This window comes from Ovis canadensis, chromosome 7 (genome assembly GCF_042477335.2).
Source record: "Ovis canadensis isolate MfBH-ARS-UI-01 breed Bighorn chromosome 7, ARS-UI_OviCan_v2, whole genome shotgun sequence".
NCBI classification, from domain to species: Eukaryota; Metazoa; Chordata; class Mammalia; order Artiodactyla; family Bovidae; genus Ovis; species Ovis canadensis.
In genome coordinates, this window is record NC_091251.1 from 27658823 (window position 1) to 27677554 (window position 18732).

General features: G+C 49.8%; 1 protein-coding gene across 1 annotated transcript in view; it reads right to left on the bottom strand.

Annotated features, from left to right (window-relative positions):
• The window catches only part of ITGA11 (integrin subunit alpha 11), a 136161-nt gene that overhangs the window by 49287 nt on the left and 68142 nt on the right, over positions 1-18732 (bottom strand). The window contains exons 4-10 of the mRNA XM_069597661.1: positions 14864-14955; positions 12304-12418; positions 9607-9734; positions 8137-8285; positions 2449-2593; positions 1945-2110; positions 354-424 (exon numbers count right to left, since the gene is read on the bottom strand). Coding sequence (XP_069453762.1) covers positions 354-424; positions 1945-2110; positions 2449-2593; positions 8137-8285; positions 9607-9734; positions 12304-12418; positions 14864-14955 — 866 coding nt within the window. The remainder of the gene's footprint in view (positions 1-353; positions 425-1944; positions 2111-2448; positions 2594-8136; positions 8286-9606; positions 9735-12303; positions 12419-14863; positions 14956-18732) is intronic.

Below are 18732 nucleotides of genomic sequence, written 5' to 3' on the forward strand. Positions count from 1 at the left end.
GACACAGGGCTGGGCCCTCACACACAGGCCACCTCGGGCATGCAGGGCACTGTTAGAGCCCAGGCAACAGGTTTTGCCACTCTGGCCTGGTTTTTGCACAAGGCTTTTTTGGACCAAACAGGACCCTTAGTCCTGAGGGACATGTCCCCATCAGCACCCTGGACAGAGAGGGCTTGAGACAGCTAATTATAAATTGATCTGGATGTCCCTCTTCTAGCCACAGAGACGAGAGGCAGAGAGACCCCAAGGAAGAGAGCAAGGGGGATGAGAGACAGCCCAGGAATGGCAGGATAATGACCTAGGTAGCTAAGGAGAGTGAGAGGGTGGGAGGGCAGTTTTAAACCCATCCTTACCTCCACCACATGAGAGGAAAAGCCCGTCTGAGACATCTCCAGCCCGAAGGAGGTTTCGTTCTTGTTCGTGCCTAAAACAGGGACCAAAAGATATCAGCTGCGTGCATGACTTCTTAGCGCCAGACATGTCTGCAGCTCAGTCCCCAGCATCTGTGACCTGGAGGCACTTTCAGTGAGGTGAGACGGGGCCCCAGGTCTGAGTCCAGCTCATCCACCCCAACAGCAGGCCCCTTCCAGGTGGCCATGTGGGTTTATTATTAGCAACCCTGCTGAAAAGGGATTGGAATACCTCATATTACAGGGCACGCATACTATGAGAGTGTCAACATAGAGGAAAGATCCAGAAAAGTGCATGGAAAGAAATCACCTACATTGTTGGCAAGAAATGGAATTTCCCACTTTGTCCATTCCTACTATTCACCAGATTCGGTTCCAGATGCCTCTGGATGGTTCCCAAATTGTAAATCGGCCCTTAGGAGGAAGAGCGGTCGCCACCACAGATTTGCGCAAGGAATCCCATGTGTGTCAAAAGCTCCCCACAGAGGGGCTCTGATGTGTCGACATACGCAATGTTCTTATCACACAAGACAACGATTTTGAAAATAAATTCACTGATCTGGATGTTTAATTCTAGGGTAAGGGTCAAACTCAGGTCCCTACTCTCTGTTTCTTTATCATCGTTTTTGATGGCAAGTTTTTCTCTTTTCCTGTGTCTGTAGCTCATCATTTCCAATGCAGAGCAGGCTGCTGGGGTTCTGGGATGCTACGCTGCCTTCTCTTTCTTTTGACGCTCCTCCCATATGGTAGAAGAGAATCCAGTATGGCAAGGTCCCCCCTACAGCAATATATGGTGCAAAGGAGCCCTGCGCAAATCAAAACTGGAGTTTGAATCAGAAGGAGTGAGACAGTCTGAGGAAACCTTGCAAACGGTGGGGTGGGAGGCGGCAAGACTCGGGGAGTAAGTGTTTCAGGCTGTGGAGTCGGGCTCAGCTGGGCTCAACGGAGACTGCCAGATAAAATACGGGATGCTCAGTTAAGTTTGAATTTCAGACAAACAGTGAATGGTTTTTTAGTATGTCTGCCCCAAATGTTATATTTTATATTTGTTATATCTGGCAACCCTCATTCAAACCCCAGTTCCTTCCCAAGTGGTGGGAGCTCTGGCAAGTCATTTAGTCCCTCCGAACTGCAGTTACCTCCATTGTAAAAGGAGGAGCTTATCAGCAAAACCAGACGTCAAGGCTGTTTGGAAAGTGTGGAGCCTCACGTCTAGCATGGGAGCACTGGGGTTTATCAGGGAGGGAGGACTTCTAAACCCTCTCATCCTGTGGGGCTGGATTTTTTTTTTTTTTTAATGTGGACCATTTTTTAAAGTCTTTATTGAATTTGTTACAATATTGCTTCTTTTGTTTATATTCTGGTTTTTTGGCCAGGACTTAGCTCCCGGATCAGGGATGGAACCCTGCATTGGAAGGTGAAGTCTTAACAACTGGACGATCAGGGAAGTCCCTGCGGGGCTGGATTTCCCTCACGTGGGCTTCGCCTGCCAGGAGCCCAGGACCACGAGCACCTCTCAGGAAGCGGTGCTCACCTTCCAAGCTGAAGATCCTGTCCCCCAGGGCGTCAACAATGTCCTTCAGGGCTGCCTCGTCCGTGACGTTGAAGAAGTGTTTGTCATCGGGGTCACTGGCGATGTATTTGATTTCGTTCAGAAAAGCTTCTGGGTTGATCCCCCTGCGGTTGTAGTAGCCCAGGACCTGCCAGGGAATGGGGGGCAGGGGCGACAGACAGGACATGGCACAGACTTCCCCCACACACCCAGGGCAGGCTGGAGCAACTGCTCTAAGCTAGGATGCTGGAGGTGGGAGGCTTGGAGGTGTTTTCCAGTTTCTGAGGTTTCAGAGCCTGCCTGGCAATGAGGGGAAGAAAAAACCCACAGCTGTTGTGAAGACGTAAGAAGGACAGGCCCATCTGAGGGCCCGGATGTGTAGTTCACTGGCCAGAAAACACTCCCCCATGCACAGAGTCCCCAGGGGGTTGATGGCAAAGCCTCTAGAAGGTAGGGATGGGGGGCGGTGTGTGGGACAGGACTCACGGCCACGGCGTATCTGGTCACGTTGTCCCTCTCGCTTTGCTGGATCACCTTCTCTAGGTCCGGGCTGTCGTGGGACTCCCCATCTGTGATGACAATCATCACCTTCTTGGCCCCTTTCCTTCCGCCCTTCTGGAAAGCCTCTGAGCTGGAACCCAAGCACAGGGGAGGGTCACAGAGGGAAGTGGAGATGGGGCAACCCCCCAAACTCCTGCAGAGGCGTGGCCACGGGAGCCAGGGCTAAGCTCTCAGGGCAACTCTACAGCTGCTGGAACCTCAAACCAAAGAAGAAGCTGGATTGAGACACCCAGACTACTTGTCCACTGGCTGCTCAGATGGGTCTTAAATCTGCTTGTCTTTATATTTATTTATTAACAATTAAAAAAAATTTATTGATGTATAATTTCTTTACAATGTTGTGTTAGTTGCTATACAGCAAATTGAATCAGCTATATATATACATTCTGTGGGCTTCCCTTGTGGCTCAGCTGGCAAAAAAAATCTGCCTGCAATGTGAGAGATCAGGGTTTGGTCCCTGGGTTTACACATGTATACATACATACATGTATGTACACATATACATATACATACATATATGTATACACATAGCCCCTCCTTTTGGGGTTTCCTTCCCATTTAGGTCACCAGAGAGCATCCCTTGTGCTATACAGTAGGTTCTCATGAGTTATCTATTTCAGACATAGTATCAATAGTGTAAATATATTAATCCTAATCTCCTAATCCATCCCACCCCCTCTTCCCATTATCCATACGTTTGTTCTCTACGTCTGTGTGTCTATTTCTGCTTTGCAAATAAGTTAATCCATATCATTTTTTCCTAGATTCCACATACATATATGCATTAATATGTATTTGTTTTTCTCTTTCTGACTTACTTCACTCTGTATGACAGACTCTAGGTCTGTCCACATCTCTGCAAATGGCACAATTTCATTTCTTTTTATGAAACTGAGCAACATTCAAATCTGCTTGTCTTTAAAAAGTGACTTTAAAAAAACCCTCTCAAGTCCTGATCATGCTGCTTTGGGCAAGCAGAGGGAGGGGGTGGTTCTGGGAGGGGAGTTCAGGGTCAGGTGAAGATCTTTAGAGGCCCTAATTTCACGGTTCAAAAACCCTAGCACACATTAGAATCACCTGGGGAATTAAAATAAAAATGATGCCAGGCCCTACCTGGACTCATGGAATCAGAATCTCCAGAGTGTAATCTGGGCACCAGAATTTTCCAACAGTTCTAATGAACATGGGGGTTTGAGAACCACTCCCCTAAGATCTGAAAAGGTGATGAGTCAGAGCAATTCAACACCCAAGCAAATGTGTGTGATGAAGCGTGACAAAGATTTTTCCCAGGAGAACCACTTTGATTCTATTTTAGGGACTATTAAATATCAAATTCTATGACAAATATTCTTCTTTCTTACTTTTTATTTTGTTTTCAGTGGCCAGAGCAGGTGCTTGGCCTGCCTGTCGGGCCGTCCAGCCAGAGGCCTGGGGGCTGGCATGCTGTAGACAGACTCCTCGCAGCTGGCGACCCGTCTATGAAGCAGAAAAAATTGGCTCCTGAACCATCACTAGCTTTTGGTGCCTGTGTGGCCAACTCTCCTTCAGACCGTAAGGTTCTGAATTTTCCAATGAGGAACTAAAAATCAATGTTATCCTTAGGCACTGCAGTAATTCCTCACGGCTCTGACCCACAGATTTAAGCACCATGATGCCAGGTTAAATTCCACCTCCAGGCTCCAAGGCCTTGGTTATGAGAGGTATCTTTTGTTACACGGCAAGCTGATGAGCTGACATGCATGATTTAGATGCTGAGGAAGTCACAAAACTTAAAATAAATTAGTTCAGAGCATTTTCAAGCTACCAGTTAAGAGAAATGGACCATCTGCCACTCTCTGAGAAATTCTATGATATTCTGGCTTTAAAAAAAACCTCTAATTTTAGTATGAGGCATGGACTGAGGCACACTTGACAGGACAAAATAAAGAGAATATTTTGGGCTTAAGCCCAACTCAGTGGAGGGAGTCTACGAGCCCCTCAGAGGAAACTCAATATGCTCCCAGACCTTCTTGGAGGGCCAGGTCCAGGAACAAAACTTCAGGAGAAAAAAATATGGCAAGGGACACAGGTTCTATTACATATAGAGCCAAGGACATCTCAGGATTATATTTCCATAGAGTGGAATGGTGTGAATATCTGTATGAATCTGTAATTGCGTAAATACTGGCATGAGTCATCAGATTTAAACTTGTGAATTGGTACTGTGTAAAAGACTTGGGTTTGTTGCTTTGTAAATTAGACTAACTTTCTGGAGAGCAGTGAGAGCTTTATGCTCATGATAGGTTCCGGGAACCTGGAAGCCAGGGTGACCGGGTGGAGAAAGCAGGTCGTAGCATGTCTCCTTTCTGCTCAAATCCTGTCCTGGCTCCCATTCCTCCCAGGTCCTGACAGTGGCTCGCCAGACCCTCAGTGGCCCTTCTGACCCCTCTTCCTGCTGGAATCTTCCCTGACCCTGGGACCACCAGGCACATTCTTGTCTTAGGGCCTTTATTGGAGCTTCTCCCTCTTGGAACTTCCTCCACTTGGCACCCTGCTGGCCAACTTGCTCACCTCCTTCAAGTCTCCACTCAAATGTTAGTTCTCAGTGAAGCCTTCCCTGACTTCCCCATTAATGCTGATTAAATATCTGCCTTCTCCAACCTGCTTGACTGCCTTTCAGTTCAGTTCAGTCGCTCAGTCGTGTCCGACTCTTTGTGACCCCATGAATCGCAGCACGCCAGGCCTCCCTGTCCATCACCATCTCCCAGAGTTCACTCAGACTCACGTCCATTGAGTCTGTGATGCCATCCAGCCATCTCATCCTCAGTTGTCCCCTTCTCCTCCTGCCCCCAATCCCTCCCAGCATCAGAGTCTTTTCCAATGAGTCAACTCTTCGCATGAGGTGGCCAAAGTACTGGAGCTTTGCCTTTACCAGGCTGTATTTCCCACCACCCCCATCCCCACCCCAGGCTTGCCAGTGGCTCAGTGATAAAGAATTCGCATGCCAATGCAGGAGACACAGGTTCGATCCCTGGGTTGGGAAGATACCCTGGAGAAGAAAATGGCAACCCATTCCAGTATTCTTTCTGGGATAATCCCATGGACAGAGGAGCCTGATGGTCCACAGTTGATGGGGCTGCAAAGGGTTGAACATAACTTAGCGACTAAACAAGAAGAACATTTCCCCACCATATCGTGTGTCTTCTAGCATACTATTTTATTATTATTATTTTTTTGCTTATTGTCCGCCTCACCCTCAGCTTCATGAAGGCAGGACATTTATCTATTTTGTTCACTGATTCACCCTGAGTACCTAAAACTGGGTGAGGCATACAGTAGATGCTCAATAAAAGGTGTTGCATGAACAGAGGTGGCATCACAATGCCATCCTGCCCCCTCCCCTAAAGCCACACGTGGCCAGAGGCACCTTCATGTGCATGCCTGATGATGACATTCTTGTCCTTAAGAACCTTCACTGGCCACTCACGCTTGCTTTGGCTACAACAGTACCTCTCTCATAATCTAGTTCCAAACCTTCTTTGCAGCTTCAGGGCTTACTATCCCCCCAACACAAACTGCTCAGAGCAAAGCTCTGAACATAAATGTTCCTTGACTTTCCCTCTCCTCTGTTCTTACTGGGGCAGAATGTCTTCTCTGCCTCTCCCTGCTGGAATCCTGACATCTTCCTAGGACAGGTCAGATGTCCCCCAATCCTGGCAGTCCTCCCAAGATCCTCCCTTGGAGCCTTTCCTCTCTCATCCTCACTGAGTTAGGCTGACACTTATCAGAGCTTCCCTATTAAGCCTGGGATCACGAGTTACCATTTTTATAAACCCTCAAGTCCATGGCCTGGATCTTCTATTTTAGTAGGTGCACAGAAAAAAATGCTCTATGAATAGCTGAGTGAGGAAAGAAAACCTTTGACCTTAAAAGGAGCCAGCTGTAATTTGGACCGCAGACTTGGCCAGGCAGAGCAGATTTGAAAGTTCACTTGAGGTGCAGGTTGCACACCCCAGCGGTGCTTGTGAGTCACGATGGTTCAAGTCACTAGGTGAGTCGCACACTTCCACTTAGCCTGGGGGAGATGGGCTGCAAAGTGACATGGAAACAGTGGGCTCCACCCCACTGGGAGTCAGGCAGCTTCTCACAGATAGCTCAGTGGGTGTGGGCTTCCTCAGTTCTGCACTGGCCACTTCACAAGGGCCTACGTGGGGGTCTCAGGGGCTCACCCCCATGAAGACAAAATTGCAACAAGGGCCCATTTCTCAGGAGGGTGAGTAAGAGCCATCTTTACAAACAGAGATGCTCATTTAGGGAAAAAGCTTGAGAAAGTTTTATCAGCAAACAGAAATACGCTGGTAGAGCGTATAATCATAAAGAATCGTGAGGTTGGAAAAAACTTACTCTTTGACCACACAAAATCATGTCACTATAAAATAGCTCCCACACTGTGGAATTCTGCTAAACACATTGACTAAACCTACTTGAGGGGGGATTATAACGTAATGGGACTGTGGTCTCAATGAACACAGCAGAGCTCATATTTGTAGGTGTAAAATTTCTACATTTAAATCTCAATGCCTTGGACACAGTCATCCTGGGAGTTTTGGCTACAGCTGGAAAGATCTGGGGAAACTGACTTTAAAATCATTCACTGGTTCCAGTGCGGGTGGATACAGTGTTCTGAGCAATGGCAGGGTCACTGGAATAAGCACGTAGCTCTCTGGATGGCTATAAATAACCTTCATTATCACTGTGAGTACTTGTGTCACCTTTAAAGAACCAGCCTCATGGCTCTGTAATCTCAGATGTTAGATTTGACTCTGTTACTCACATTCCACTCATGAAAAATACCCCACAAGAAGATTCTGTTCTCATGCGACCCACACACTTTTGATAGGGGCTCAGTGGTAGAAGATATTTCCCGAAGTTGGCTGCAAAAATATCCCCTGTCCCCCAAAGGCTCTTCTGTGACGTGACCTTGCCTTTCCTCCATCAAGGAGGGAAGTTAAATTCTCTTCTCCTTGAACCTGAGCTGGCCTTAGAGACTTGCTCAGCTGTAGACTATGGCAGGGAATTCTCTGGCAGTCCAGGGGTTAAGACTCCATGCTTCCACTGCAGGAGCCAGGGGTTCAATCCCCAGGCAAGGAACTAAGATCTCACATTCTGTGTGGTGTAGCCAGAAGAAAACTATGGCAGAAGTTTTATTCTGGGGATTCTGCAGCTAGGTCACAGGCAGTCTTGGAGTTCCTGCCTGGGTCCCTTGGAAAACTTCCTCTCAAAGACTGACTGCCATAAAGTAAGAGTGTCAAGCTGCATGCCCACGCACAGGGGCTCAGATTGCAAGCCTCAGCTGAACTCCCAGCCCATGGCCAGCCTCCACTGCCAAGCCACGTGAGCGTGCCATTCTGGATGACCAGTCCAGTTGAGCCTTCAGATGACCACAGCCCCAGCTAACACCAGACTTCAACCACATGAGAGAATCCAAGGGGAAGTGATGGCTGAGCCCAGCCGATGCCCAGTACTTTGAGGGATTAATTATTGTCTCTTCAGATACTAAATTTTGTGGGGCAGCAATAGATAACTAGAACAGTATCTAAGATCTGGAAAAATTATTATTATTATTTTTTTTACCGAGCAAATTCAATTCCGAATGCTGTCCGGGTTTCCGTTCCTCCTCTCTGCTCAATGTGGCTGGCAGCTTCCACCACGTCCTTTACAGACCTGTAGTCATTGAGGTGAAATTCATGTACCACGTCTTCTCCGTACTGCACAACTCCAACCTGCGAGGAAAAGGAGGGGCAACCGAATGTCTTGACCCCTGAAGGCTGGCCCTTCGGTGATGGGGCCTCCTGGAGTCATCTCTCTGGGACCGTTCAGGTGTGAGGAGGCCTGGGGACCTTCCGAAGGGCGAGGGACTAAGCCAAAGGGAAGCAGGAAATGCAAACTCCTGGGAATGAACGGCTGGCTTGGTGAGACAAGGGGGAGGCGCCTATCGAAAGAGGAGACTGACCTAAAAGGCCCAGCAGATTAAGTTTCTTATTTAAAAAGACAAAAGTTGAGCATAGAAGTGAAATCTAAATCTTAGGAACAGTGTGGGAGGATGGGCTACGGTATTGTTCACCAAAATCTGGAGCTAAGATTCGTTATATTTTGGAAGAGAAGTCTGAAATATTAATTAGCCTCAAATATTAATATCCTTAAAAGAAACAAAATCTTAAAAGAATAAACAAACTCTACCTGTAGTAGGACTAGAATGAACAAATACTATCTTTGGATGAGCCCACAGAGTTTATTTGGTACAAGTGCATTTCTGAATGCTGAATTTTCACCTGGCATACCCTAAAAGATGGTCTACCAGGGGTAGGGAACTCATCACTTCATGAGAAAGCCCACCCCCTTTTTAACAGCTTTGATTGTTACAAAGCAATTTCCTAGGGCTTCCCTAATGGCTCGGTTGTAGAGAGTCTGCCTGTCAATGCAGAAGACATGGGTTTGATCCCTGCTCTGGGAAGATCCTCACACTACGGAGCAACCATGACTACTGAGCGTGCTGCAACTAGAGAAAAGCCTGCAGGCAACGAAGACCCAGCACAGCCAAAGGGAAATAAATAAAGTTATTAAATAAATAATTTCTCAGATGACTTGAAATCTACCACCTTGTCATTTCTATTCACTGGTCCTCATTTGGCCTGCCAAAACAATGCTGAATAAACCTCCCCCCTCACTGGCTAGGCAGCATTTCAAATATGTCCTGGCGGCTATGACTACTTCCCCAGTCTCTTCTCTAAGATCAAAGTGTCTAATTCTCCCCCTGCCTCACCCAGCAGGATTCTGCTGCCTTCCCACTCTCTGGCTGATCAAAGTTTTTGTTAATAGATGGTGTCCATTCCAGAGGACAGTGGTTGACCCACCCAATGATGTCCCAAACTGTCCCTTGATGTGCCCAGTGGAGATGGGTGTCTTGGGCTGCAGGACCCTGTTGCTGGCCCTTTCACCTACATCTTTCTAGTGCATGCAAAGACACTCCCCCACACAGGGCAGCATCTGCCATGGGTTGGGGGGGCCCTGTTTGGAGGAGGAAAGAGTCCCAGCCCTGCTCACCTGGATCTGCCCGGGGCCAATGTAAAACTTCTTCAAGATGTTGATGAGGAAGTGCTGAACCTCCACCCAGGGGTAGATGCTGTTGGAGCCGTCCAGGACAATGACGATGTCCATGTAGGTCTGGCACCCTGCGAAGTGAGGACATGGTCACAGCTGCCCCGGGAGCCAGGGTCTGCAAATCTCCGGTTCCCTGAATGATTGTCCAAGGAAGCCTGGTCTGGGAGCCGTCTTCAGGCTGAACATTTATCTGGGCCACGTGAGAGAGGAGCCCAGGAATTCCTGACCCTGCTCCACGGCTCTGAGCTGGCAGTCTAAACACAGCATCAGTTAAGCCAGAATGCCTCTGCTCCTCATAAGGAACTGACCACCATCGGCTGGTCCTAGTTTGGAAGGCAGCCAACACTGCCCAAATCATTGGTTCATTATTGTGTATTTTACAGTAATGGGCAGGCTGGCATTTACCACTTTCAGCTCAAATGAATGGGCTTCACTTCTTAGGAAGGAGGCATGGTGTAAGGGCTAGAAATGTGGAATCTGGCATCAGACTGTTTGACCTCTGGCTTTGACCTTGGGCAAGTTACTTAACAACTTGGCATCTGTTTGTTTTTGCTTCTGTAAAAGAGATATAATGATAGCAGAGGATTGCTACAAAGAATTAACAAGGTGATGCTTCCCGAGCTGAACTCAAGAATCTTAGCTGATCCTCATGTTATTTTTTTAACCAAACCAGTTTGTTAACGTAGTAATGACATCATCAGGTCAAGCTCTTGTGCCTTGATCTCTGCTTTGAGTCTGAAAGTTTCTCTATATTCTTGTAATATGAATACCAAATTAAAATGAATAATAGCAACAGAATGGATAATGAAACCTTGGTACCATAACAAATGGAAAAAGCATCTTTTAACATCTAAGGAATTGATTTCTGTTTGTGAAACAGCTGGGGTTACTCTGAAATAAGATATCATGAATCTGATATGATATATACTAAACTATACCACATTGAAATACTGGGCACCTGCATATTTTCACTGGAGGATTTTCACACTATTTTCAAATAAATCTACTTTATAGCAGTACGGGGCGGGGGCGGGGGCGGGGGGGGGGGACGGGGGTGTGCTTTGCGAGTCAGCACTCCAGTAACTCCAGCATCGTGGAGGTGCAGCACGTTGACAGCAGTGCTCCAGGAGGGCAAGGCGGTGGGTTTGAGCCCAGGAGCCTGTCTCAGGCTCTGTGAGCACTTCAGAGGCTCTGGGTGGCTCGGATGCTCAGGGTTGCCTCTGCTTTAGGAGAAGCTGTGTGGGTGGCTCTCGACTCGCCTGCATCCTACACGTAGCGCGTGATGGCCCTACGCCTCCAGGCTGATGGTGCCGATAACTTTGTCTTCTCCACTGCTCCGTGGCCCTACACCTGTGGATCTGCACGTGCTGGGGGGCTGCGTGCTGCCGGCAGCCGCGAGGACACGAGACAGAGACGCCTTGATTGGGGGGGGGGGGGTGGTGGGCGGTTCTAATCTACTGGTAGGGACCAGGTTTCTTTTAAAGCCAGTTTTATTATTAGAATGCATTTATTAGTACTGATCTCTTTCTTAAGATTTCAGAATTTTTTTCAAGACGCCTCGGGAAGAGCCTTGCTTTAGGTCTGTGATTTTTAAACATGGCTGAACACGCTTCTGAACACGAGTGCACGCACATGCGCACACGTACCTGGGGCCTCATCCTAGACCGGAGGAGTTAGATCCTCCGTGGTGTCGGCAGAGGTGGCGGGGGCAAGGGGTAGTGTCCTGGGATCTGATCTGCTGGTCAGCGGGGTGAGGAGGAGGAGGTTCTGGGAGGCTGAACCCAGAGGGAATGCAGCCCTCCTCCCAGCCCAGCCGCTGCCTCTGCTCTCCCGCTGATGTTGTGTGAGAACAGAATCGAAGCCCCCTCATCACCCCCAAGAGGACCATTTCGCAGCCCCCGCGGGACTGACCCTTCCTCCCTCCTCCTCCACGCACCACCTTCTGTCTCTGGGCGCTGTTGTTCAGAGGGAGGCTGCCTTCAGCCAGAGGAGCTGATCCCCTCGCCCTCAATAAAGCAGGCCGCAGCTGCTTGGGCAATGGTATTTGGCCCACAGGAAATAGTGAGGCTCAGAGTCAAGCCAGAGGCAAGGTCTGCACTTGACGTCCCAGACTTTCCTGGCAGGTGTGGAGAGAGTGGGAGGTTTGTGTTCCATGAGGCCCCGGGAAAGCTGGGCAGCGCTTCCTCACGTCCAGGAACACGGATTAGATGGGACTGTTACCAGGAATACTTCTGTTCTCCTTGGCCCTGCACCTACAGGGCAGCTGCCCTGTGTAACATCAGAGGGCACCATTCACACTGTAGTTAGTACACGTCCCCAGTAGTGAACCGCGTCCCCAGATTTGTGCAGTGCACAGCCTGCCTGCTGTACATGGCAGCCTGGCCATCTCTTCCTCACTCAGGTTTGCAAAGAGCCTCTCTGGCTGTCAGGATGGTCTTCATAACCTTAACTCCCCCACCATCACTCTGTAGGGGAGGGTGGGCCAGGATTGTGACCCCAGGGGTTACCCAGAGAGCCGGAGCTGGGCGGGGCTAGAGTCCAAGTTCTGCTCTGTAGCCATGGGATGGGGAGGTCAGAGCCTGGGGCCTCGCAGGGACTGCCGGTTGCTCAGCCTGAGTCTACAGATTGGAAGCCACTTACTTTGGAGAGCTGGGGCCACGGTCTTGGAGAACCTGAAGTTGGAGTTGACCCGTGAACACATCCCTGTGGTGTAGTAGGAGCTCCCACACTCGTGCGACCAGAGGGGGCTGCAGGCCTGTGGAGCACAGTACGGACCCCCAGTCAGTGGGGGCCACAGGGAGGGCCTGGGCCCAACAGCCTTTGGCCTAGCCCCACCCTCCAAGACACAAGACAGAATCCTCCATCTGAGTGCTGGTATCCTTAGGGTTTAGAGGGTCTTCTCCAAGTCTAACTGAAATCGCTCTTGCGGTAACATGTACCAGTTCCCTTGGTTTCAGGTGGAAGGGAGACTAACTACCGCCGTTGTATTTTCAAGGGTCCCCTTCTCTACCCCATCATCTGGGGTGTGATTCTCTTTCCCCTGCTTGTCTACCCCTCCCATCACACAGGAGGCAGGAAAATCTTGTCATCCATGGGAGGGAACCCTTCAAAGGTCTTCCTGAAGAGGTCACCTGAAGGTCATTACTGGGCAAACTTCCATTACAGGGTCCCAACAACATGCCCATGGCTCTTACTAGGGAAAGGAAAAAGTGTGTTTCTGCTCTTCCTCTGAAATTTGTTACCAAAACATCGATGTCAGCCTCTCATTTAAAGACTGAATGATGAGTCCCTCTCAGAGTCGTCAAAAACGAAAGCCCAGCTCCTGTCTTCATTTTTGTCCTGCTGCTGGGGAACTCAAGACTAAATTTTATGCTGTTATTTCTTTTGGTGTGGAAGAATAATTGTTCCCCTTCCAATCCCTGTATTTAATTAGCTCTCATTTTTAACTCAGATTTTAAAGGTTTTGTTTTATCTGTGTCTTTTGTTGAAGCTTCTGCAAGTTATTTCTGGAAGTGGGGGAGAATGAATAATGGGAGAGTAGGTAATGGATAATGGCTGGAGGGATAGAAGAATGATGGATGGATAGGTGATGGATAAATGAATGGAGGGTGGATGGATGGGTGCATGGATGGATGGTGGATGGATGTGGGAAGGGATGGATGGTTAGATGGGAGGATGAGGGGGTAGACTGAGGGGGTGGCTGAATGAATGGACGGATGGATAGATAGATGAATAGGGGGAAGGGCATTTGGTTGGGGGATGGGCTGATGACTAAATGGATGGACGGAGGAGTGAATGAGTTAACAAAGGTTGGTATTTACAAACCTGGGTCTTAACCTCCCCACAGAGGCCCCAGGGGTTGTGTCACAACCCCTCTCAGACCTTCATTCCATCTTGTGAAATCAGTGAAGTCAACTTGATAGGGTATTAAAAGGAGTCTCAGATGGAGAAGGGTGTCAGACCAAAGCCCCTGACAAGTATGTGTGGACAGGACCAGGGGTCCTGTTGCCCTTGGTCGGCGATGATGAGGGCTGTGGGCCGACCATATGCTGAGGCACCTCGGGACTTTCCCTGCTGGAGCCACTGTGCTCCTGTCAAATCTCTGAGCATCCCAGCCATCTCACTGCCCTGGTGTCTCATTTGTCAACAGAAATGGACTGATGGGTGAGAGCAGAGAGCGATACTAGCTTTCCTATCTTAAAATGAATGGTGCATTTTATTGGGCTTTTCAGGGTAATTTTTCTCTGAAATCTTCTCTTGCAGCTGTTTCTAGGAACCATCAGTCCCAGCATCACCCACATTCATGGTGGCAAGGGGAGGGCAGTGTCAATCAGGCCACCTGCACCCGCCCACTGTGTGCAAAGCTTGCATATGCGCGCCTGAGTGGGTGCAGAGAACTCCCAGCACCGCTGACTTTCTGTCCCAACAGCATGTTCATATTACTCATTTGTTATCATCATACCCCCCAACAGAATGGAAGCTTCAGGAGGGCAGGGAGTTCTGCCGACTGCTGAATCCCCAGTGCCCAGCATCAGGCTCAGTTCATTGTAAGAACTCAAAAAATAGTTTAAATGAATGAATATATCTACCACCTCAGCCCAAGTACTCCTTTTTCTTCCTTGCTAAGACTAGTTTCTTCTTTAAAAACAAAACAGAAACATTCTCCAGGAAACCTTCCTGTCTGATCCCCCGTGCAGTTCAGGTGGCCTGCCCCTCTTTATCCTTCCCTCTGTTGTAGAAACTCTGCAGTCACTCATTTATGACTTCCGTTCCAAGTCTTCTCAGGGTGCGTGATGTGTCCTAACTCTTTCATCAATTCTAGAGCGGAGATTCGGCCTCTGCCTTGGACATTGGGCTCCCCAAAGAACAGGATAGCCCCCCACACCCTATTGGACTGTTAATAATCTTTATCCCTGTTCTTTTTTAGGCTCTCTGCTCCATGCTCTCCCCACCTCCAAAGGGAATGTACACAAAAGGGCTCAGTCCTTTTTCTTGTCTGAATTGTCCCGCGAAAAAGTTTAGGTTGCAGTAGGCAGAATGGTACAGGCTGGAGGAGGGGCTGCTCCTGGTGTGCGCAGGGACAGGTAGTCTGGTGGGCAGGCATGTTCAGCCACCCCATGTCCCTTGCAGCCCAGAGCAGAGGGCCTGTGTGGGCTGGAAGGGCTAGGGATTAGAAAGAGGGCCGGTGGGTGGCTCTTACCAGGAAGCTGTTGTCCTTGGGGTTGGTGGCCAGGCTCAGGCCGAGACGCATGTTGTCTTTCCTCTCGGACACGTTGGACAGGGTGACCCTTCCTGGGGTGGAATGGAGAGGCTCAGCCTGCAGTCCCTCCCGCCCGCCGTCCGCCCAGTGTCTGCTGCTGCCACTGGCTGCCAGAGGGGCCCAAGGCAGAGGCAAGCAGGGTCCTCTCCCATCTGCCTGCCCCTCTGGACCCTCACTCGTCTGCAGATCAGTGAGCCCTTCACGGTTTACTAAGGCCTTGCCCTAAGGTTGTCTGATTACTTCCTCTCAACTCGGTGTGAAATGAGGAATATGAAGCTCAGAGAGGCCAAGCAAGCTGCCCAGAGTCGCACAGGGAGCACATGACAGGGCTTTCCATCTCCTAATCCAGAGCTTAGAGTTTAGGGGAAAGTGAGTTGGGCATTTTGCTAAGCCCCAGCAAGCAGTCCTCATGTGCTGTGAACAGAGCCTAGATGTTTTCTGTGCTTGAGGGGAGGGGTGTGATCTCTAAGGACATTTAGCTCTGCTGGCGACTGGAAGTGTGAAGAGTCGGCCAGCCCTCTGGGGCCCAGGCCAGCAGGACCTGGGCCCAGGCGCGGGCAGAGGCCAGAACTTCAGACGGCCGGCAGCTCTGTGGGCTGGGGACAGGCCACTGTGTTTGCTGTTTTTCCCCTTGGTTTCCTGTAGTTTGTAGTAAGTTTCCTTTTGAAATCCAGCCCCTCTTGGCTGTGCTACCAGTGCCTGGGATTGTTTTCTTTTTCTGTCCAAACAAACTAGAGAGAAAATCATACTAATAACCCTGGTGCTTCTATGATGCTTTATCACTTACAAAGTGCCGCCCGCCCCCACCCTCCCAGGACCCCCTCTTGATCCTGGGCATTCCAGGGGCCACCATTTCCATTTTATAGAGGGAAAAGTCAAGGTGTGCAGAGGGGTTTTGTTGTTGTTTATTTGCTAAGTTGCGTCTGACTCTTCATGACCCCTTGAACTATAGCCCACCAGGCCCCACTGTCCATGGAATTTTTCAGGCAAGAATACTGGAGTGGGTAGCTATTCCCTTCTCCAGGGGATCTTCCCGACTCAGGAATCGAAACTTGAGTGTATCCTGGATTGGCAGGTGGATTCTTTACCACTGAGCCACCTGAGAGGCCCACGCAAGGGGTGATGACTTCCATTAATATAATGTCAATCACCGGTAAACGATAACGCAGGGACTTGAATCCAGGATAGCCAATGTTACGCATTCTGAGTTTCCCCATCTGCCTGCAGGGCCTGGTGGCAGAGGTAGGGAGTGAGAAGTCTGGAGAGGAAGCTCCAAACCCCAACTGGGCCACTTTCTCCCCTCAGGGGCTTAGAGAATTCTGCTCTTCATTTATTAAAGCGGTGCCCCATCCTGACCCCGCTGCCTCTCTCCCTTCCTTGCCTCAATGACTAAAGTCCTTCCTGAAACTGTGGGCCCAGATGCCATGGTGGTGAAGACCCTTGTGTTGGAGTAAGAGCCTCGGACTGGGGTCCAGCTTCTGCTAATCATGGACTTGACGCAGTCACTAACTCCCTCTCTCTGACCAAGGGAGACTAACCTCCTTCTCCGCGGGTCTGTGTGAGGGGCTGGGGCACAAGTTCCTCCTCACACAGGGCCTGCCTTCCAGAATCACATTCCCTCCATGAGCACCCGCCCCTCATGAAAACCCTGACTTCATCCAGGCTTTGGGAAGAAAGTGCTGGAGGTAAGTAGACTCTGCAACACTGAGGTGTGAGTGACCGACATTCACTTCCCTGGAGAGAAAGGAAAGAACATTCCTGGCTCAGTGGGGATAGCAGCTTGGAGCTGCCAAAGGAAAACCCAGAACTCAGGTTTCCTGCTTTGCATTTTCCACTGTGTGGATAAGGACAAACTGGCAGATGGTCCTCCTACCTCCTCATTGGGAGGAAAAAAAACTCCTCAAGTGAGGTGCTCCTGGACTAGTATTTTTCCTTGGCCTCCATGCTGTTCACTGCCCACTGCCTCACACGTTGAGCCCCAGTTCCAGAGTCTGATGGCTTTATGTCTGCCATTGCCAGTTTAGGCTCCTCCTTCTTTGGAGGGAAATCAGGTCCACCTTGGAAACCACAGCAGTAGAGGAAACTATTAAATGATGGATTCATGTATCTGGTTCCCAACTGGACCAGGGGGTTTTTCTTGGTGGCCCAGACCCCAGGCTTGTGTGCATGCCTCCCAACACCTGCCTGCTTCTTTTGCCTCAGCCACACAGTACTTCTTTCCATCCTCCAACAGAGCAAGTTCATTTGTTCCAGGACCTTTGCACTTGCTTCTCCTCTGCCTGGAATGCTCTGGTCCTGCTGGACTGATTCATCATCGGACGTCTGCTCAAAAGTTACCTTCTCAGGGAAGGCTTCTTCGACCACCCCACTCCAGAGCTCCTGCCAAGGAGAACCCGCTTCCTACCTCCTCCCCACCCAGCCTCTCTTATCACAACCCCTGGTTCATCACATAATATGTCTCCTCACCTGGGATGGCCGTGCTTTCTAGTTTGTCTCCTCACTTACCATACCTTCCCAGCAGAGCCCTTGGCCCCTTGTTCCTGCTGTATCCCCATTAACTAGCATAATGGTTGGTATGCACTAGGTGCTCATGAGAGGCTGGGGACATATGAGACCAGAAGTGGATCCTAGGGTCACACATGAGTGAACGTCGGCTCAGAAAGAGCATGTGGGCTCCCCATGCACAGCGAGGAAACTATACAGCTAGAAGGAGACCCCAGCATGGCCTCTTAGGGAGCCTGGGCTCTCAGGGAGGTGATGACCGGGATCCATGAGCTGCCAGCCTAGCTCCTGCCCGCCCTGGACCGTTTCCTCATGAAGCCTGGGCCACGGCTGTGCTGGGGTCTGAACTACCACCTACTGCGCTGTCATAGATGAGGCCAGCATGACATTGAGCGCTGTGTGCTGGGACAGCTGGCTGCCCGAGGGATCTGGGTTCTGGGGCTTTCTCTTTGATGTAGACTTTTCATCCATCTGCTTCTCTCTTGAAGCTCTGCCATCTCTTCCGCCAGGCCCGGCTCCCCCCACAGCCTCCCCAGAGGGCCGCAGCCCAGTCCTCTAGGATGGAGGCTCCCCTCCTGGAAGAGCGGGAGGCCGAGAGCCCTACCCCGGGGAACGTCAGTCCTGGAATCATGGCTTATCCCACGTGGGACCTCAGCCCAAGGCCTGGCCACTGTCAGATCTTTAGGACAAAGCAGAAATGCTTTAGAGAAGTGGTGTGTATGCCTTAGTGGACTGCATTCACACAGAGGGGTGTGGACGCAGAGACTGGGAGCCCTTGAGGCTGTGCACAGCCTCTGCCTTGGGCCCAGAGCTCTGCTGGGAGGAAGAGAGTCATCATTTCAGAAAAGCAGTGCTGCGCAGTTAAAGGTTACAGGGTGGCTGCAGACTGCCTGGGTCATAGTCCTGGACTTGCAGCTAATTAGCTGACCCCAGGCAGGTCTCCTCACTTCCACTGGCTGTTGTTGATGATTACGTCGCATATTGTTGTTGTTGGGATTTAATGAGTCAAAAATACACAAAAGTGCTTAAACCAGTGTCTAGCATTAGGTGAACGCATATTGAGTTGGCCAAAAAACCTTGCTTGGGGTTTTCCGTAAGATGTTACAGGAATATTCAAACAAACTTTTTGGAAGACATACGAATGTTGGCCATTATTGTTATTTCAAAGTCAGGAAAGAAAAAAAAAGATAGGAGGTGTTCCTGCTCCCATGTTGAGGGGCCGTGGATGAAGCAGAAAGAGCCACGGCCTGGGACACTGAAGACCTGGGTGTGAATCCTGGTCAGCTCCTGACAAGCTGTGTGACTGT